At 42.6% G+C, this 18,415-nt stretch overlaps 1 protein-coding gene across 1 annotated transcript in view; it reads right to left on the bottom strand.

Annotated features, from left to right (window-relative positions):
* The window catches only part of znf704 (zinc finger protein 704), a 72,735-nt gene extending 61,338 nt beyond the window's left edge, over positions 1 to 11,397 (bottom strand). The window contains exon 1 of the mRNA XM_003219553.4: positions 10,856 to 11,397. Within this exon, the coding sequence (XP_003219601.3) occupies positions 10,856 to 11,101 (246 nt within the window). The 5' untranslated portion in view covers positions 11,102 to 11,397. The remainder of the gene's footprint in view (positions 1 to 10,855) is intronic.
* Between the last annotated feature and the right edge of the window lie 7,018 nt (positions 11,398 to 18,415).

The raw sequence follows: 18,415 nt of genomic DNA, 5'->3' as shown, positions 1-18,415 counted from the left end.
TCATGCCTTTTGCCCAAAATGTAGACTTTTATGTTACGTGAACCTAGAAGTTGTTTAAAGATGTGAAGTGAAACATGAACAAAAAGACAAATGTGAGTGAACTGTTATTTCCATGCAACTACAATTACTAATCTACTTGGCTAATGTACAGACTTGATGGAAACATAGGTGCCCTGGTCAGGCCTGTAGCCAGTAAAAAAGAAAAGAAAAAAAGGCGGGGGGGGGGGAGGTTGAAATCTTTTAACTAATCATGAAGAGTAGAGCCATAACACCAAATAATTTACATTCTATGACTCATTCTATATTTTTATATTTAAAAAGATAAAGGTTTCTCCTTGACATTAAGTCTAGTCATGTCTGACTCTGGGGGGTGGTGCTCATCTCCATTTCTAAGCCAAAGAGCCAGCGTTGTCCGTAGACACCTCCAAGGTCATGTGGCCGGCGTGACTGCATGAAGCGCCGTTACCTTCCCGCCAGAGTGATACCTATTGATCTACTCACATTTGCATGTTTTTGAGCTCTTAGGTTGGCAGAAGCTAGGGCTAACAGTAGGAGCTCACCCTGTTACCCGGATTTGAACCAGTGACTTTTTGGTCAGCAAATTCAACAGCTCAGCGGTTTAAACCTCTGTGCCACCAGGGGTTCCTATATTTTTATATGGACTTCATTAAATCAAATTTCTATTTTAGCTACAAAGTTTCAAGTCTAAAAAACCAGAAAATGATTTTAATTTATAATGTGTAATATACACTGCCATATAATTCTGATTAGCAACACAGATAATACACATCTGTTTTGAACTGGATTATATGAGTCTACACTACCCTACAATACTTGGTATCACTAGCATTCTCCCACCCAAGAAGTACTCAATACTGACCCTGCTTAGCTTCAAATATCAGATAGGATCTGGTATCATACTTTCAGAAAGATATATAACATAATTCTTATTTTCCTAAACATAAAATGGTGAAAGTTTTGGTCTGATGATACAATTCATTCCTCACCTTTTTAATTGTGTGTTATACCACTACTCAAAATACAATTCATGATACTTTTAACTTGATCTTAAAAATATGATTATTCGCTTCCTTATCAATGCATGATGTGACATTTACAAATTAGGCTTTAAAACCCTTAGAGTAAGCATTTTTCAGGCCAAAATGTTAACAATGCAAAAGTTGTGTTCATAAATATACTGTATCCTGCTTGATAAATTCTGCTGCCAGAAAAAAATCTCTATCTTTTAGAAAAACCCAAAGCATCTCCCCAAGAGTGTCAAAATTAACATCACATGCCTTACAATACAGTTTGCAGTTACAAAACAAGAGGAAGTCACATTACTTTAATCAAATATATTACACCCAAAGTTTCTAAACAGAAAGCCAAGTCATTTCTGCAGGCTGATCCAAATACCTTGCACGTTTAACCATTCAGTATGCCCTTTAATAAAATGAATATACCATATATTTAATGTAAAGGAACACTGACTTCTCACTGTAAGCAGTCTATAACAAAACTTCTATGGGATAGTTTTTTCTGCTATGAATTAGAAATAAAATCCTTTTTTTACACTGCCTATTTTGGAACAGAAATGTTCTCCCCATGAACAGATATTTTTATATATTTCTTGTTTTAGAACATAATCACAACAGGCATTTAGTATGAGTTTGAAGCTCCCTGGCCGCAAATCGAAGCACTTAACAATGCATGATGTCAGGGTAAAATCCCTATGAACTCATGTTGAAGGGGGACTTTCCAAAAAACAGGGAACTCCTTTTAGGCAGCTGAACTGAGGCAAGTTGAGTTTATTTACAGCTGAACATAATCAGTGAGTGTTAGCTGTTTAATTAACCAAGAACAAAATCAGAATACAGGAGAACATTTGACAAGGGGCCAATCAAGATGCACCATTGATCTGTACAAAATGCACTTCTTGGCACCTCTCTCCAAGGTGGAATCAACCCATATAAGTTTGAGCATACAACCTAGCAAAATAGCTTTGCTTATTGGATCATCTCAATGCATTCCAAAACTCTCCATATAATACCTCCAAGAGATTGGACATGAGATCCTAATTGATACTGGAGGAACATAATGTTCCACAAACAAACGGTACTACTTACACAGGAAATCCCAAGAGGGAGACATTTGGCAGTCAGGTGATGGCCAAGGGAACTTACTCAGTACATCCCCAGATAATCAGTGGAGATGTGTATCAGAAGTGGAGCTGCAACTCAGCATTGTGTGGTAGTTGTTGCACAACCAGAAAACATGGTGCATAAATAGGAACTGGATTTTTAGATGTATATGTATATACAAAATCCCCTCCATTATATATATAAAATTAGAGAGGGGGGTTAGATAGAAAAGATAGATATATACACATATACATATACATCTAAAAATAAAATCCAAACTTTTTTAAAGTAGTTGGCCATTTGTTTCCATGGATTTTGTATCCATAGATTCAACCAACCATGGATGGAAAATACTCAAACAAAATCCTTAAAACAGTTGGAATTTAACCTCACACTGCTCAAGTCTGCAATCGTCTTTGAGGAACAGTTAGCTTTAGACTAGGCTGAGGGAATCCCTTCCCTCCAACTCCTAAATGACAGCTGGAATGTATCTATTTGTTCTCTCGCTCTCTTCCTGCTCTCATTCTGATCGATGAGTGATTCCCAAAGTGGGCACTACTGCCCCCTGGTGGACGTTGCAGCGATCCAGGGGGGCGGTGATGGCACCTATTAGGACACGGGGGCGGGGCCAAGGGAGGGACAGGGCCTTTTCCCAAGTGCCAGAGACAGGGCTGAGCCCTGAGCCGCTTATTGGGACACAGGGGGCGGAGCTAGAGGAGTGGGCGTGGCTTCTTCCCCAGAGCCAAAGACAGGGCTGAGCCTATACCTCTCCTAAGAGGCCTTTTGGGACTAAAGGGTGGGGCTAGGGGTGGGCCTAGGGGGTGGGACTTCTTCCCAAGAGCCTCTGTATACCTCCCCTGAGGCACTTGTTAGAACATGGGGGCGGGGTCTAGAGGACCCGCCCCCTCCTCTAGCCCCACCCCCTGTGTCCTGGCAGGCATCGCAGGATAGGGATAGAAGCTCAGCCCTGCCTCAGAGCTCGTAACTCCGCCCACCCCAGCCCTGGCTACCCCTTTGTGGACCTGCCCACCTCCCCCTCCCAGCCCTGCATCTTGGACTAGGGGAGAGGCTCAGCCCCGCCCTCTTGAGCAGGAGCCACGCCCACTCCTCTAAGCCACGACCCCCTTTCCAGGGGGCGCTGAGACATATTTTTTCTGGAAAGGGGGTGGTAGGCCAAATAAGTTTGGGAACCACTGTGATAGATCATGTAGAATGGATACTTTTCATGTGCATGCCTTTGTTTCAGACTTCTGCTTTTTACATCTTAGTGTGTAATGAGACCTCTCTCTGCTTGTGTGTGTCAAGAGAGATGTAGTGCTTGGAGATTTTTCCCTCTCTTTAAAACCCTAGAGAGATGGAGTTAGGCAGAAGCTCAGACCCAGTTTTTTACTATTAAGAAATGTAGGTGTTATTTTTGTAAATAAAGATTTTGTAATTTTAAAGATTGAACTCTGCATATTTGCCATGTTTTTCCAGCCACAACACTTCACATTTTGCTTGCTGTGAGCTGAATGATCAATTATAAGTATCGTGTTTGTATTTTTAGATGCTCTGCTGTATTTTTGGGAGTTTTACCTAACAAAAAACAATGGTTAATACACCATTATATATCGTGAACCTTAATTACCCATGCATTTTGGTATCCACTGGAGGTCCTGGAACCAAACAGTAGTGGTTACCAAGGGTCCACTGTATCATAGCATTTTAAGTACCGGCAGTCCTCAAGTTATGAACAAGATAGGTTCTGTAGGTTTCTTCTATCTAAATATGTTTAGATAGATAGCATAGAGTAGGGATAACATCCCCATGGTGTTTGTTTTGAGGTCTGTGCCCCTGTTCAGAAGATTTCACCTCACTTTCTGTCCTTGTGATAACTGGATTTTGAAAATTGTGGCTTGGTGTAGAAACAAGTACTGATGATAAAGCTTCAGTGGAGACACCTTTTCCCCATGATAACTCTTTCAATAGGGATTTTTCCTTCTGAGGAGTACATTTCTCTCACTTCCTGTTGTGTTAACCCTGTTCTTAACAATGAGTCTTTTGTAAGTCAGATGTTTGTAACTCGGAAACTGCCTGTAATGTAAAATGATAACTGAAGTATTGAAAATAGCAATACGCCCCACAAATTGTGGCATTCACATGACAACTGCACAAAAATCAGTGGGGGGAGGGATGTAAATAGCTACTTTCAAAGCTTTTTAAACACACACATATGAGCGTACATTTTCAGTAAACAGTAAATTTAAATAGTGGTCAAGCGAGGCAGGCTTCCTTGGACTAGAAAAGTACTCTAGAACATGGAGGCCAATGATGGAGAAGGGCTTCTCTTAGGCCAACATATGGAACAGGAATGAAATATATAGAAGAAAAATGCTATTAAAATACCACAAATGCTACATCTGGATTTGCTTTTAAAGATAAGCAACAGGCCAATGAAGATGAAACACTACCGAAGTTACATTCTTTGTCTGGCCAAGCACAGTCAAATTTATCACTGTGACATTTTGGATCACATGAACATTTTGGATATTGTTCAAGGGCAATCCCATGATGAGAGCAGCTTTCACAGAGCAAGTCGTTCACTGCTGATATCCCTATGTATTTCCTTTAAATATTTTATATCACACGTACTCCTAATTAAGAATAATAATAATTTATTTGTATAGCACCACCACCCTACATGACACTTTACAATTAAGGGAGCAACAAAGCCATTCCCTGCCTTCAGGCTTACAATCAAATTTAGACAGGACACAAAAGGAAAAGGGGATGGCAGTGTGGAAAGGGATTAAGTTAGCAGATACTGCTTTTTTCCCTTTTCCCTCCACACAGCAGTGGCAATTGGGATGGAAGGAAGGTTTTCATCTGTTTCTGGCCTAGGCAGGGTGATGTGCAGCCAAACCAAATAACAAAAGACAATGATTAAAAAATCAAAATTGATAATTTGTGTTTTGTATTTGTATTTTTTATTTTAATTAAAACCCAATTATAGGACAATTCAAAATTATTTTTAAAAAACCTTTAGCCTGCAAACCGGGCATGTTTACTTGAAAGCAAATCCTATTGTCTTCAATGGAGCTTAGCCCAAGAAATGATACAGAGGCTTGTGCTGTTGGAGTTTTGAGGCATTTGATATTTTAATGTTTAACGGTTTTAATGATTTGTTTTTAATGTTTATATTAAGATTGTGATGCATTCGCATTGTTTTATATTTATTGCTAGCTGCCTTGAGCCCTTATATTGGGGGAAAAGGCAAGATAAAAAATAAAGTCAATACATAGAGTCTGAAATAGCCTATGCCAGGCATATATAATCACAATTTCATCACAATCTCGAAGATCAACCAGGAGTGCCCTGCTAAAATTTTATCCTGCAGACTGATCTATCTACATTACTACAAGTATCACTCTATAGAGCAGGCCTGGGCAAACTTTGGCCCTCCAGGTGTTTTGGACTTCAACTCTCACAATTCCTAACAGCCTACCGGCTGTTAGGAATTGTGAGAGTTGAAGTCCAAAACACCGGGAGGGCCGAAGTTTGCCTAGGCCTGCTCTATAGAATTCTTATTGTGTACTCTGGAAGGTATTTAGAGGTTTCTGTTAGTCTTGCAGTGTTTCTCAAAGTACTAGCCCTTGAATAAAGCCATTGGCTGCCAATCCCCAGAGATTTAGCAGGAAAGAAACAGTGGTCCTCATAAATGCACACAAATATGGCTAGCACTGCCTGGTTAGTTTCCAAGAGAAAAATGTAGTGAATGGGGACAAATATGATACCAGGCCCTGTCACATTGGGGGGAAACCCTGGCTGCCAATCCCCACATCAGATAGCACAAGAAGGACTTTGCTGGAGAGTTTTAGAGATATAGAACAGCATAGTGAACTATGGTAATGTATCTCAAACAATATGATTTGGCAAACTGAAAATCACGCCAATCCCAGGTGCTAAGGTCTAGTGTACCATATTTGTCTCAATTCCCTACATTTTTAAAAAATGAGAACTTGGCACCAGCAGGCAATGACTTTGAAACTGGCCCATAAACCACCACTTTGGCTCGCACCGTACCAGAGCTTCCCAGCAGAGAATTCAAGATACCTAAACTACAGATCCCAAGATTCCATGGGAAGGAGCCATGACAGTTGAAGTGGTATCAAACAGCTGTGTGTAGTCTGTAGGTATATTCCAACTTCACATACGCTTGTCCCAGAAGTTGTGTAGAACTTATTATCATATGCTAATAAATTGAGCATTTATAGAATGGTGAGAGGGATGATTTCATCAACACTTTATTTAATCTGTTGAGTAATTTTTAATTTTTGTATGTTGTTGTTGCTATGTAAATTGGTGTCACTGATGTCATAAATGCTGATAAATTGTATTTTATATGTTGTGTGGCAGCATTGTGTGCTACTTTGTAAGCGGCCCCGAGTCTCTTTGGGTGATGGTGGTGGAATATAAAATTGTTGTTATTATTATTGTTGTTGTTGTTGTTGTTATTATTATTATGCAGTTGGGATTTTGGGATGGCTGTCTACTTTTTAATGTATTTTAATATTTTATGTATAACTGTTTGATGATACAATTGATTTAATTGTATGTATGTATGTGTGTGTATGTATGTGTATATATATAATTTTAATGCACGTATATTGATTTATTTACTTTGAGCCATATTTATTGTTAACCACCTTGATTCCCTACATTGGGAAAAAATTAAGTAAATAATCAATCAATTCCCAGTGGCTTTATGACATCACTTTACATCAAAAACCTCTGATTCACTCTCCAAAAATCTCAACTGCAGTTCAACACACAACCTACCCAAGTCAGTGCTTCCCAGGTGAACTGGACTACAACCCCTACCATATCTATTGATCATACTGGCTGGGTGAGAGTGATGGGAACTGTCGTGTTACACGTCCAGAGGGCATGGTAGGAAAAGCCTTACACACAAAGATACCCCGATTCATCCTCAAAATATTTATTTCCTTCTGGAGAAAAATGTGAGGTATAAATAAGCATAAGATAATAATAATAATAATAATAATAATAATAATAATAATAATAATAATAATAATAGGTTGCTGTAAGTTTTCCGAACTGTATGGCCATGTTCCAGGAGCATTTTCTCCTGACGTTTCGCCCACATCTATGACAGGCATCCTCAGAGGTTGTGAGGTCTGTTGGAAATTAGTCAAGTGGGGTTTATATATCTGTGGAATGTTCAGGGTGGGAGAAAGAACTCTTGTCTGTTTGAGGCAAGTATGAATGTTACAATTAGCCACAATGATTAACATTGAATGGCCTTGCAGCTTCAAAGCCTTGCTGTTTCCTGTCTGGGGGAATCCTTTGTTGGGATGTGTTAACTGGCCCTGATTGTTTCTTGTCGGGAATTCACAGATACAGTAGAGTCTCACTTATCCAACATAAACGGGCCAGCATAACATTGGATAAGCGAATATGTTGGATAATAAGGAGAGATTAAGGAGAAGCCTATTAAACACCAAATTAGGTTATGATTTTACAAATTAAGCACCAAAACATCATGTTATACAACAAATTTGACAGAAAAAGTAGTTCAATAGGCAGTAATGCTACGAAGTAATTACTGTATTTACGAATTTAGCACCAAAATATCACAATGTATAGAAAACATTGACTACAAAAATGCGTTGAAAAATCCAGAACGTTGGATAAGTGAGTGTTGGATAAGTGAGACTCTACTGTATGTGGAATGTTCAGGGTGGGAGAAGAACTCTTGTCTGTTTGAGGCAAGTATGAATGTTGCAATTAGCCACAATGATTAACATTGCAGCTTCAAAGCCTGACTGCTTCCTGCCTAGGGGCATCCTTTGTTGGGAGGCGTTAACTGGCCTTGAGTGTTTCTTGTCTGGAATTCACAGATATATAAGCCCCACTTGTCTAGTTTTCATCAGACCTCACAATCTCTGAGGATGCCTGCTATAGATGTGGGCAAAACATCAGGAGAGAATACTTCTGGACCATAGCCATACAGCCTGGAAAACTCACAGCAACCCAGTGATACTGACCATGAAAGCTTTCAACTACACAACAATAATATTATTATAATAAAACTTTATCTATATACTGCCCTATCTCCTCAAGGGACTCAGGGCGGTTTCCAACATAGTAAAGGAAACCATACAACTTAAACATAATACTAATAATGAACATAAATACACAAAACATACAATTCAAAACAACCACAGAATTAAAAACTAGTAACAAAATACTCCATCAATGGGCCGAGATATATGGTCCAAGACATAGCTTTTCCAAAGTTGGTTCCTTCCAGGCGAGCTGGACTACAGCCCCTATCATCCCTACTGATCATACTGGCCGGGTGGGAGTGATGGGAACTGTAGAGCAGCTTATCTAGACAGCTTATACAAAAATGTATCACGATTCACCCTCCAAATATTTCAACACACAGCCCTCCCAGATGAGTTGACTACAATCCCTATTGGTCATGTATGCCATCTGGGTGGGAATACGTAATGCGATTTGTAGTGCAGCACATCCAGAGGTGACAGTGTACCTACTAACAGACCTGGAAGTCCAGGTGCCTGATAAACTCAATGGAGAGGTGTTTTCCGACTGCAGTGTCAGGCTCCCCATTCTGGCGGCTGATGTCATTTCCATGCCTCCCCTTCTTCCCTCCTCACTCACTCAGCCCTCCCTGCAGCTCCAGAAAGCATTGCCATTCTTCTCTCTGACCCACAGTTCAACACATGTCTTTCCATGCTTTTCGGGGGAAACTTGCCCTGGCCTTGCCAGCCTTGCCCCCTGCGGCCCTCTCATGACCCTCTTATTCCCCACCAGACAAACACAGCCAAACTTCTCCCCGTCTCTGCCCCGAAAACTGTCAACAACAGCCATCTTTATTTACACACCATAAAGGTTTTTAAAAACTGCTTGAGCCGGAGACGAAATAAAATGAGTGTCAACTCAACCGAGGCCTCAAAAAACCCTAACCCTTGCATGCCCTTCTTTCGACCCACTTTAACGTGCATTTGAAAACATTTCAAAGAAAAACAGGAGCCACGTTTCTATTCAGAAAGGGGAAAGCTACACGTGATGCCTTTTGTCATTTTGTATGTATCTACACCAGGCATGGGCAAACTTGGGCCCTTCAGGTGTTTTGGACTGCAACTCCCACAATTCCTAACAGCCTACCGGCTGTTAGGAATTGTGGGAGTTGCAGTCCAAAACACCTGGAGGGCCCAAGTTTGCCTGTGCCTGGCTTACACTGTAGTTTGACATCACTTTCACTGCCAGGGCTCATAGCAATCCAAGGATTTGTAGTTCTGCGAGGCACCTGAGCACTTTGGCAGAGGAGGCGAGATACCATGCAAAGCTACAACTCCCAGGCATAATTAGGGTCCTTCCACACAGCCATATGATCCAGAATATCAAGGCAGAAAATCCCACAATATCTGCTTTGAACTGGAATATATGGCAGTGTGGATTCAGGGCTCTTCCACACAGCCATAAATCCTAGAATATAAAGGCAGAAAGTCACACAATATCTGCTTTGAACTAGAGAATATGACAGTGTGGACACAGCATCCTTCCACACAGCCATATAATCCAGAATATCAAGGCACAAAATCCCACAATATATGCTTTGAATTGTGTTATCTATGGCCCCTTCCACACAGCTGAATAAAGTCCCACGTTTTCTGCTTTGAACTGGGATATATGGCAGCGTGGACTCAAGACAACCCAGTTCAAAGCAGATATTGTGGGATTTTCTGCCTTGATATTCTGGGTTATATGGCTGTGGGGAACGGCCCTGAGTTCACACTGCCATATAGTCCAGTTTAAAGAAGATAATGTGGGATTTTATCCAGCTGTGTGGAAGGATCCTTAGAGTGGTGCCAAAGTGCGTTAATTCTACAGTGCAGATGCACTGATTCCATAGAATTCAGCCTTGGCAGTTATAATGGTGCCAAACTGCATGGCATGGGCAGACTTGGGCCCTCCTGGTGTTTTGGACTACAACTCCCACAATTGTAGTCCAAAACACCTGGAGGGCCCAAGTTTGCCCTTGCCTGTACCTATAGTGTAAAAATACACATTCCATAGCCATGGTGGTTCAAGTGGGAGTTTTGTTTTGCTTCTGGAGAGAATTGGCTGTCTGCAAGGACGTTGCCCAGGGGACGCCTGGATGTTTTGATGTTTTACCATCCTTGTGGGAGGCTTCTCTCATGTCCCCGCATGGAGCTAGAGCTGATAGAGGGAGCTCATCCACGCTCTCCCCGGGTGGGATTCGAACCTGGCAGCCTTCAGGTCAGCAAGTCACAAGGCTTTTATCCCCTAGGCCACCGGAGGCTCCCAAGTGGGAGTGAAACCGCGTTAATTCCACAGTGCAGATGCAACCTAAGAGTCCTCCCAAAAAGTAATGCTTGATTCTCCTGTCTAACAAAACAGATAGGAGGGGAACAAACGTGTTAGCGGGAAGGGGACTCTGGATATGCTCAGATGCCCCCTCCCCTCTGCATGATCTCATCGCCTCGAAGGCTTGGCGGGGAAAGGAAAGGAAAGAAAATATAGAGAGAGCGGAGGGCTGAGCGGCGTCCGTCCCGCCTCCCTTGCCACGCCGCCTGCTGCCCAATCCATGACCCCGGCGCCGTCCCGCTTTCCCGCGCCGCCTGAGGACGGAGTCCCCCCTCCCTTCCTTCCCTGCGCCGCACCTTGAGGCTGTCCTTGTGTCCCTCGTCGTCGTCCTCCTCCTCGAGGGCGTCCACCACCACCACCACCGCGTCCTCCTCCTCCTCTTCCTCCTCGAGGGCGGCCGCAGAGGCGCCTTCCCTCCGCGCCGGCCTCCAGCAGCAAGGCTCCGGCTTCGATGATGCCGCCGCCGCGGAGGCGGAGGAGGCGGTGATGGTCAAGCGCCGGCTCCCGAGGCTGGAGCGCTTGGCCAGGCGCCGCGCTTGCATGGCCGGGGCCCCGGGAGAGGCTGGGCGGGGAGAGCCGAGCAGAGCCGAGCGGATGAGGCGGGCGGCGGGGGTTGGGGGCTCACAGCCGGGCGGAGGCCGGGCGCCCACTCCCAGAGGATGCCCCAGCCATCGGGAGAGCAGCCTGCCTCCCTTCCTTCTTTCCTTCCTTCTCTCCTTCCTTCCTTCCTTCCCCAGCTGTTGGCGGGCGGACCCAAGCAGCCAGGGGCTCCGGCGAGCTGCTTGCTTTTCCTTTCCTCCTTGCGGTTCGCTCTCTCTTTCTCTCTCTCTCTCTCTCTCTCGCTCTTCTCCAGCTCAAAACCCGGACTGGAGCTCGCCCCGCTCCGCCGCCTCCTCCTGTTCGCGTCTACACTAGGAAAGGAAGGTAGTTTGGGCACCGTGATATGGACACATAGTTGCAAAAGGTCTTTCGCCTTCTCTGCTCTTCCCATCTACCCTTTAATCAAGTTCGAATCTGCTGCGGCTAGACAAATTCTCACATCAACAACAACAACGTGTTGTCGAAGGCTTTCATGGCCACAAATCCCTGGGTTGTTGTGCCCTTTTTGGGCTGTATGGCCATGTTCCAGAAGCATTCTCTGCTGACGTTTCGCCCACAGGCATGTAGTGAGGGGGGGCTTGAGGGGCTTCAGCCCCCCCCCCCCGAAATTCTCAGGGTTATTATTTTTATGATTTATTATCAGGATCATTTATTATTTAAACTGTTAGTAAAGGTAAAGGTTTCCCCTGACGTTAAGTCCAGTCATGTCTGACTCTGGGGGTTGGTGCTCATCTCCATTTCTAAGCCAAAGAGCCGGCGTTGTCTGTAGACACCTCCAAGGTCATGTGGCCGGCATGACTGCATGGAGTGCCGTTACCTTCCCGCCGGAGCAGTACCTATTGATCTACTCACATTGGCATGTTTTTGAACTGCTAGGTTGGCAGAAGCTGGAGCTAATAGCGGGCGCTCACTCCGCTCCCGGGATTTGAACCTGGGGCCTTTCGGTTTGTTATGTTTATTCATATCGTGATCTGATCACCATGCTCAATATATTTTTATTTATTTATTTATTTACAGTATTTATATTCCGCCCTTCTCACCCCGAAGGGGACTCAGGGCGGATCACATTATAACACACATAGGGCAAACATTCAATGCCCATAAACACATCAAACAGAGACTGAGAGACACACACGCAGAGGCAAGTTAACTTTCTTCTGAGGGGATGTTCGATTCTGGCCACAGGGGGGAGCAGCTGCTTCATCATCCACACTGACGGCACTTCCTCATACCAGGTCGTAAATTAGTTAATCTTGCCTCCCCACTTTTATTAGTGGTACCTTATCTCCTACTTGATAGATGCAACTATCTTTCGGGTTGCTAGGTCAGCAACGAGCAGGGGCTATTTTTTATTTTTAATTGACGGGTGCTCACCCCGCCACGGGCTGGCCTCGAACTCATGACCTCATGGTCAGAGTGATTTAAGGCAGCTGCTCAACAGCTGCGCCACAGCCCGGCCCCAATATGCATGGGGGTATTGGGATAACAATACAAAAGGTTTGCTAGGGTAGATCCTCTCTCACTCAGACTCAGCCCCCCCCCCCCAATCAAAATCCTGGCTACAGGCCTGATGGCAGGCATCCTCAGATGTTGTGATGTGGGCAAAACATCAGGAAAGAATGCTTCTGGAACATGAGCCCAGAAAACTCACAACAAGCCAACAGCAACAGCAACTATAAATTTTATTTATTACCAGTCTCTCATGATGGCTTGAGGCATCAAGATCAACAAAATCAAAAACATATGAACATAAATAAAATATACATTTATTGGGTTGTTGTGCATTTTCCAGGCTGTATGTCTGTGTTCCAGAAGCATTATCTCCTGATGTTTCTCCCATATCTATGGCAGGCATCCTCAGAGGTTGTAAGGTATATTGAAAAACTAAGCAGATGTTTGACATAATCAGAGAATCAGGGCTGTAGCCAAGGTTCAACCTCTCGCCCCCCAAATTTTCAGGTTTTTTTAAAACCTGGTTTACTTATTAACATTAACTGATGAACCAAATCCCCATGAGTGACCACTGAAGTTAACCCACAGAGCCCGATTTCTAAATTATTTTGTGTTATGGAACTACTCGCAGGTGTTGGCGGTGGCCAGGAGGGCCTTTGCACAATTGAAACTTGTGTGTCAGCTGTGACCTTACGTCATGAAGTCTGACTTGGCCATGGTGGTCCATGCCTTAGTTTCCTCTAAATTGGACTATTGCAACGTGCTCTATGTGGGGCTGCCCTTGAAGACGGCCCAGAAACTACAATTGGTCCAATGATCGGCAGTCAGATTGCTAACCGGAACGAATTACAGGAGCTCCATTGGCTTCCAATCACTTTCCAGTCCCAATTCATGGTGAAGGTTATCACCTACAAAGCCCTGAATGGTTCGGGACCCGCCTACCTTCGTGACCGCCTTTCCCCCTATGAACCTGCACAATCTCTCTGATCATCCGGAGAGGCCCTTCTCTTGCTTCCCCCTCCATCACAAGCATGACTTGTTGGGACGAGGGAGAGGGCCTATTCTGTGATGGCCCCTGGCTCTGGAATACCCTCCCCAGGGAGATTAGGCAAGCACCCACCCTGTCAGAGTTAGAAAAGAGTTAAAAAATTGGCTTTTCCAGTGTGTCTTCAAATAATTAATACCCATGACAGACCCCATCTAAATGAAAATCACTATATTTTGCACTTTATTCTTCTTCTTTGTTGGAAATAACTTGACTTCCTACCCTGCTCCAAATCTCCTAGGGAACACAGCAGCACTTCGTCTACTCACCCTACAAAACAGTGTTTACGACTTATATCTCTGCACTTTTGTCTAGACCGCCCTTTTTATCATTTCTGTGTTGTTTTTATTGTAGTATATTGTATTTTGTGGTTTTAATTGGTTCATTTTACCTGTTTGATTATGTTGTTTATATATGCATTTTATTTTGTTTACTGTTTGTTCTTTAGGCTGGGCCCCATGTTATCTGCCCCGAGTCCCTGCAGGGAGATGGAGGTGGGAAAATTTGTGGGGAGGGGGGTTGAACCCCTACCCCCCCCCCCCCCCCCCCCCCGGCTACAGGCCTGTCAATATCTGCTTGAGAATAGTGCCTGGAGGGACTCTTAATTTTTTGCATCTCATAGACTTAGCATGGGGATTTGGTTAACCAGTTAAAATTCATGAGTAAACCAGTTTTTTTTTTAATCTGAAAAATTTCGGGGGTGGGGGGTTGAACCCCTAACCCCCACCCCCCACCCCCACCCCCGGCTACAGGCCTGGGAGGTGGGATAGAAAAATAAATTATTATTATTATTATTACTCTTCATGATTCGCTAAAAAAAGCTTCAACCCCCTCCTGAAATTTTCTCTCTCACTATGGCCCTGACAGATATATACACCTCCCTTGCTCACAACCTCTGAGGATGCCTGCCATAGATGTGGGCAAAACATCAGGAGAGAATGCTTCCAGAACATGGCCATATAACCAGGAAAGAAATTGGAAGACTGGAACAGAAAGCTAGCTTTGTAGGAAGTACCTAAGATCCTCAAGTGTCAAGATATGCAGTTGACAGTCAAGATCATCTATACTGTAGTATGTGAGTGCTGGACAGTGGAGAAACCTGGCAGAAAAAGCACCACATTCGGTGAAATCTGGTGCTGAGGGAAAGTTCTATGGACACCAGGCACTTTCAAAAAGTCAAATAAATGGGTCCAAGGGCTAATCAAGCCAGAATTTTTTTTCCAGAAGCCAAACAGACCACATCTACGCAGACAGTTAAATGAAGTTTCAAACGAGTATTGAAGAAACTGGATAATTTTTTTTTTCGTGTCAGGAGCAACCGGAGTTGCTTCTGGAGTGAGAGAATTGGCAGTCTGCAAGGACGTTGCCCAGGGGACGCCTGGCTTTTCCTTCATAGGGCGAAATACAAATAAGGTCATTATTATTATTATTATTATTATTATTATTATTATATAATCCAAGATTAAATATTTGTTCGGGAGTAACATTTAATGTCACATTTAAGCCAATGTGCTTAAGCATCCACCAAGATCCTTAAACATATTGGCTTCACTGTAGGCTGAAGTTAAATCTGCTGGTTCAGAGACACGGCCTGCTTAAAAGGAGCAATGCTGGCAGTGATTATTGAAGGCACGCTGTTCTCTCTTTTTCAAAGCCTGCTCCCATGTGCTTGCACTCCAGCTCTATAGTACCAAAACAAAAGCTTGAGAAACAACCATACAGATGTCACTATTGTTGTCAGTCCATCATCCTTCAGCCCCTTGGGAACTCAGCAGTGAATGCAAACAGGGAGGAAACTTGTTTTGCAAAGCCTTGGGACCCCACTCCATTTGGGAATCAGTGACCTGCAAATCGAAATGAGTTTAGTATTGTAAGCATGATTGTTCCTTTTTTTTTCCTTCACTGATCACAGGGGCTCTTTCACCTGTCTGATCTGGCAGCTTATCCATCAGACCATGCCTTCAAGACCAAGCAAGTATTTTTGTTTCCTAATGTTCTCACTTTGGCAATTGCTCTTGTATGGAAAAATGAGCAATATTCTTGTTATAACTGGCAGCCTCAGGAAATTATTGACAACATTTCAAATGTTTGAATTCAAATGTCTAATCATGTATAAAATAACTGGGAGCCTTTGAGCAAATATTTTGGCTTATACTAAAAAACAGGGATTCTTCAGCTGTTTCACAATCCTTCATGTGATACAAGTGTGTTAAAATCTAAAGTGAGGTTCTTGCCATGACAATGCCCATAGCCACATATCATTTTCCTGGCAAAAGCAACACAAGCAGTTATGATGATCCATACCAGTAAGTTTATCTCCACCAGGAAAAATGTTTCTATAAAGCTTAATTAGTTTTAATTGATTATTTTTAGACCAAGCTACCCTAAAACAGCTTGCATTTCATTGGAGATGGCTCACAACAATATATGAGGTAAAGGTAAATGTTTTCCCCTGATACTAAGTTTAGTCGTGTCCAACTCTCGAGGATGGTGCTCATCTCCATTTCTAAGCCAAAGGTCCGTAGATGCCTCCAAGATCATGTGGCCAGCATGACTGCATGGAGTGCCATTATCTTCCCACCAGCGCAGTACCTATTGATCTACTCACATTTTTGAACTGCTGGGTTGGTAGAAGCTGGGGCTAACAGCAGAAGCTCACCCCGCTCCCTAGATTCAAACTGCTGACTTTTCAGTTAGCAAGTTCAGCAGCTCAGCGGTTTAACCCACTGCACCAGTGGGGGCTCCAACAATATATTATGCTAGAAAAATTACCCATATATTTACTGTGAATGTTGCAGCAAAACTCAAGCAAAACGGGAGCACCTATGTCCCTCCAAGCCCAAGATCCACTAAACTGTTTTGTGGCATGCACACTACATGCAGCTATATGAACAAATTAACTAGTAGTTCAACTATGCATGCAGCTTTTCAGTGGTCCAGTCTAAAACAGTAGGAGCTGAAAAATATGCTGCTTATTTTAACACAGAAGTAGTTTCCATACTAGAACAGACCACCATGCTCTGAAGATGTTTTCTGTCAAGAACAGATATCCCCACCCAAGTGCCTTACAACTTCCATACTTCCCAAGACCCTGGCTATCTGTACAATTTATTTATTGTTTGTTTGTGTATTAAAATGCTTATATCCTGCTCTATATGGTGCAATATCTCAGGCCCTATTTCATGCCTTCTGTGGTACATACTTCCCACTGGTGGGACAAAGGATGGGACCTCTCCATCAGAATCAGTCTTCAAGCAGATGTGACTACTAGATATAGTATGATTATCCCAGGCTATCTAGAGTTTTAAATATCCTTACCTTCACCTTGACAGAAACATATTGGCAATCTTATTACACAATTGTACATAATGGGACTTGACAGTGAATACCCAACGGCCACTGTATTTGACAGGGATTGCTACTGATATGTCAGAAATTCAATTCTAATTGGCTCTCCTATTACATTTTTCATAAAGATCTTAATGCTCTGCCTTGGATTAGAAAATTGGAATCTTCTCAAAACATGGAAGTAACACATTATAACTAGTAACGAGCTCTCCCAGATTGGTCTAAAGGAAGGGTGACTCATAAAAAAGATAGTCCTCTTGGCTTGGCTAGGTTTTGTTGGTTATTGTTGCTTCTGCACTCCCTCATTTCATTATATTTATAAATTGGATGTACGTAGTTTACATAGGTACCTCTGTGGTGTGAACAACAACAACAACAACAACAACAACAACAACAACATCATTTGTCTCCCCCCCCCCCGCAAAAAAAAAGTTATACCGTGTTTCCCCGAAAATAAGACAGTGTCTTATATTAGTTTTTGCTCCCAAAGATGTGCTAGGTCTTATTTTCAGGGGATGTCTTATTTTTCTATGAAGAAGAATTCACATTTATTGTCGAACAAAAAAAATGAACATTTATTATATACTGTACAGTAATTGTCATCACAAACCAACATAATCAAACCAGACAAACTATGAATCCTGTCAAGAATTTCTTGTTACTACATAAATATAAATAATATAAAATTTTAATATATTATTACCATTATTTCCATGTACAACTGGTATGTACATTTACCGATCCTGCAAGTTCTGGTGTTTTGTTTGGCGAGCGCCAGGCATGCTTCCAAACAAAACCTTTGCTAGGTCTTACTTTCGGGGGAGGTCTTATATTTAGCAATTCAGCAAAACCTCTGCTAGGTCTTATTTTTTGGGGATGTCTTATTTTCGAGGAAACAGGGAAGCACTATTGTGCAACAATATCATTTCACTCAGTCACTGATGCAGTGTAACTTCTTGTTTAAATTTTTCAAAAAGAAAGAAGCAAGGAGCTTAATTTGTGTTCAATAAGTCTGAGAATTAAAAAGAAACCAATTTGAAGGAGGGAAAAAGTTGTAGCTAGTGCAAGAAATTGCCAAGAAATAGTTTCAGGAGAGCAGAAATGTCATTAGGATATTTAAAACGAAACTGAGAACTACAGCAACAAATGCCACAACTTCCAGCAACATTTACTCCATTAGGAAGACCCCAATGTTACCTTTAAGTTGTTGTTTTTTTTGGGGGGGGGGAGTTGCTATTGTGGGGAAAAATACATTTGCTAAAGTAACATGTTTTTTGCCAAAGCAACATGTTACTTTTAGCACATTTATTTCCTCCCCAAAACAACATACTGGTTGGAAAAGTCATTATTTTGAGGGTGTGATGAAGAATATTTACTCATTAAACATTTCTTTAGGGAAGTTGTTGCAGGG

The sequence above is a fragment of the Anolis carolinensis genome, chromosome 4 (assembly GCF_035594765.1).
Source record: "Anolis carolinensis isolate JA03-04 chromosome 4, rAnoCar3.1.pri, whole genome shotgun sequence".
In the NCBI taxonomy this organism is placed as follows: Eukaryota; Metazoa; Chordata; class Lepidosauria; order Squamata; family Dactyloidae; genus Anolis; species Anolis carolinensis.
This window is presented reverse-complemented; position numbering and strand designations above follow the sequence as displayed.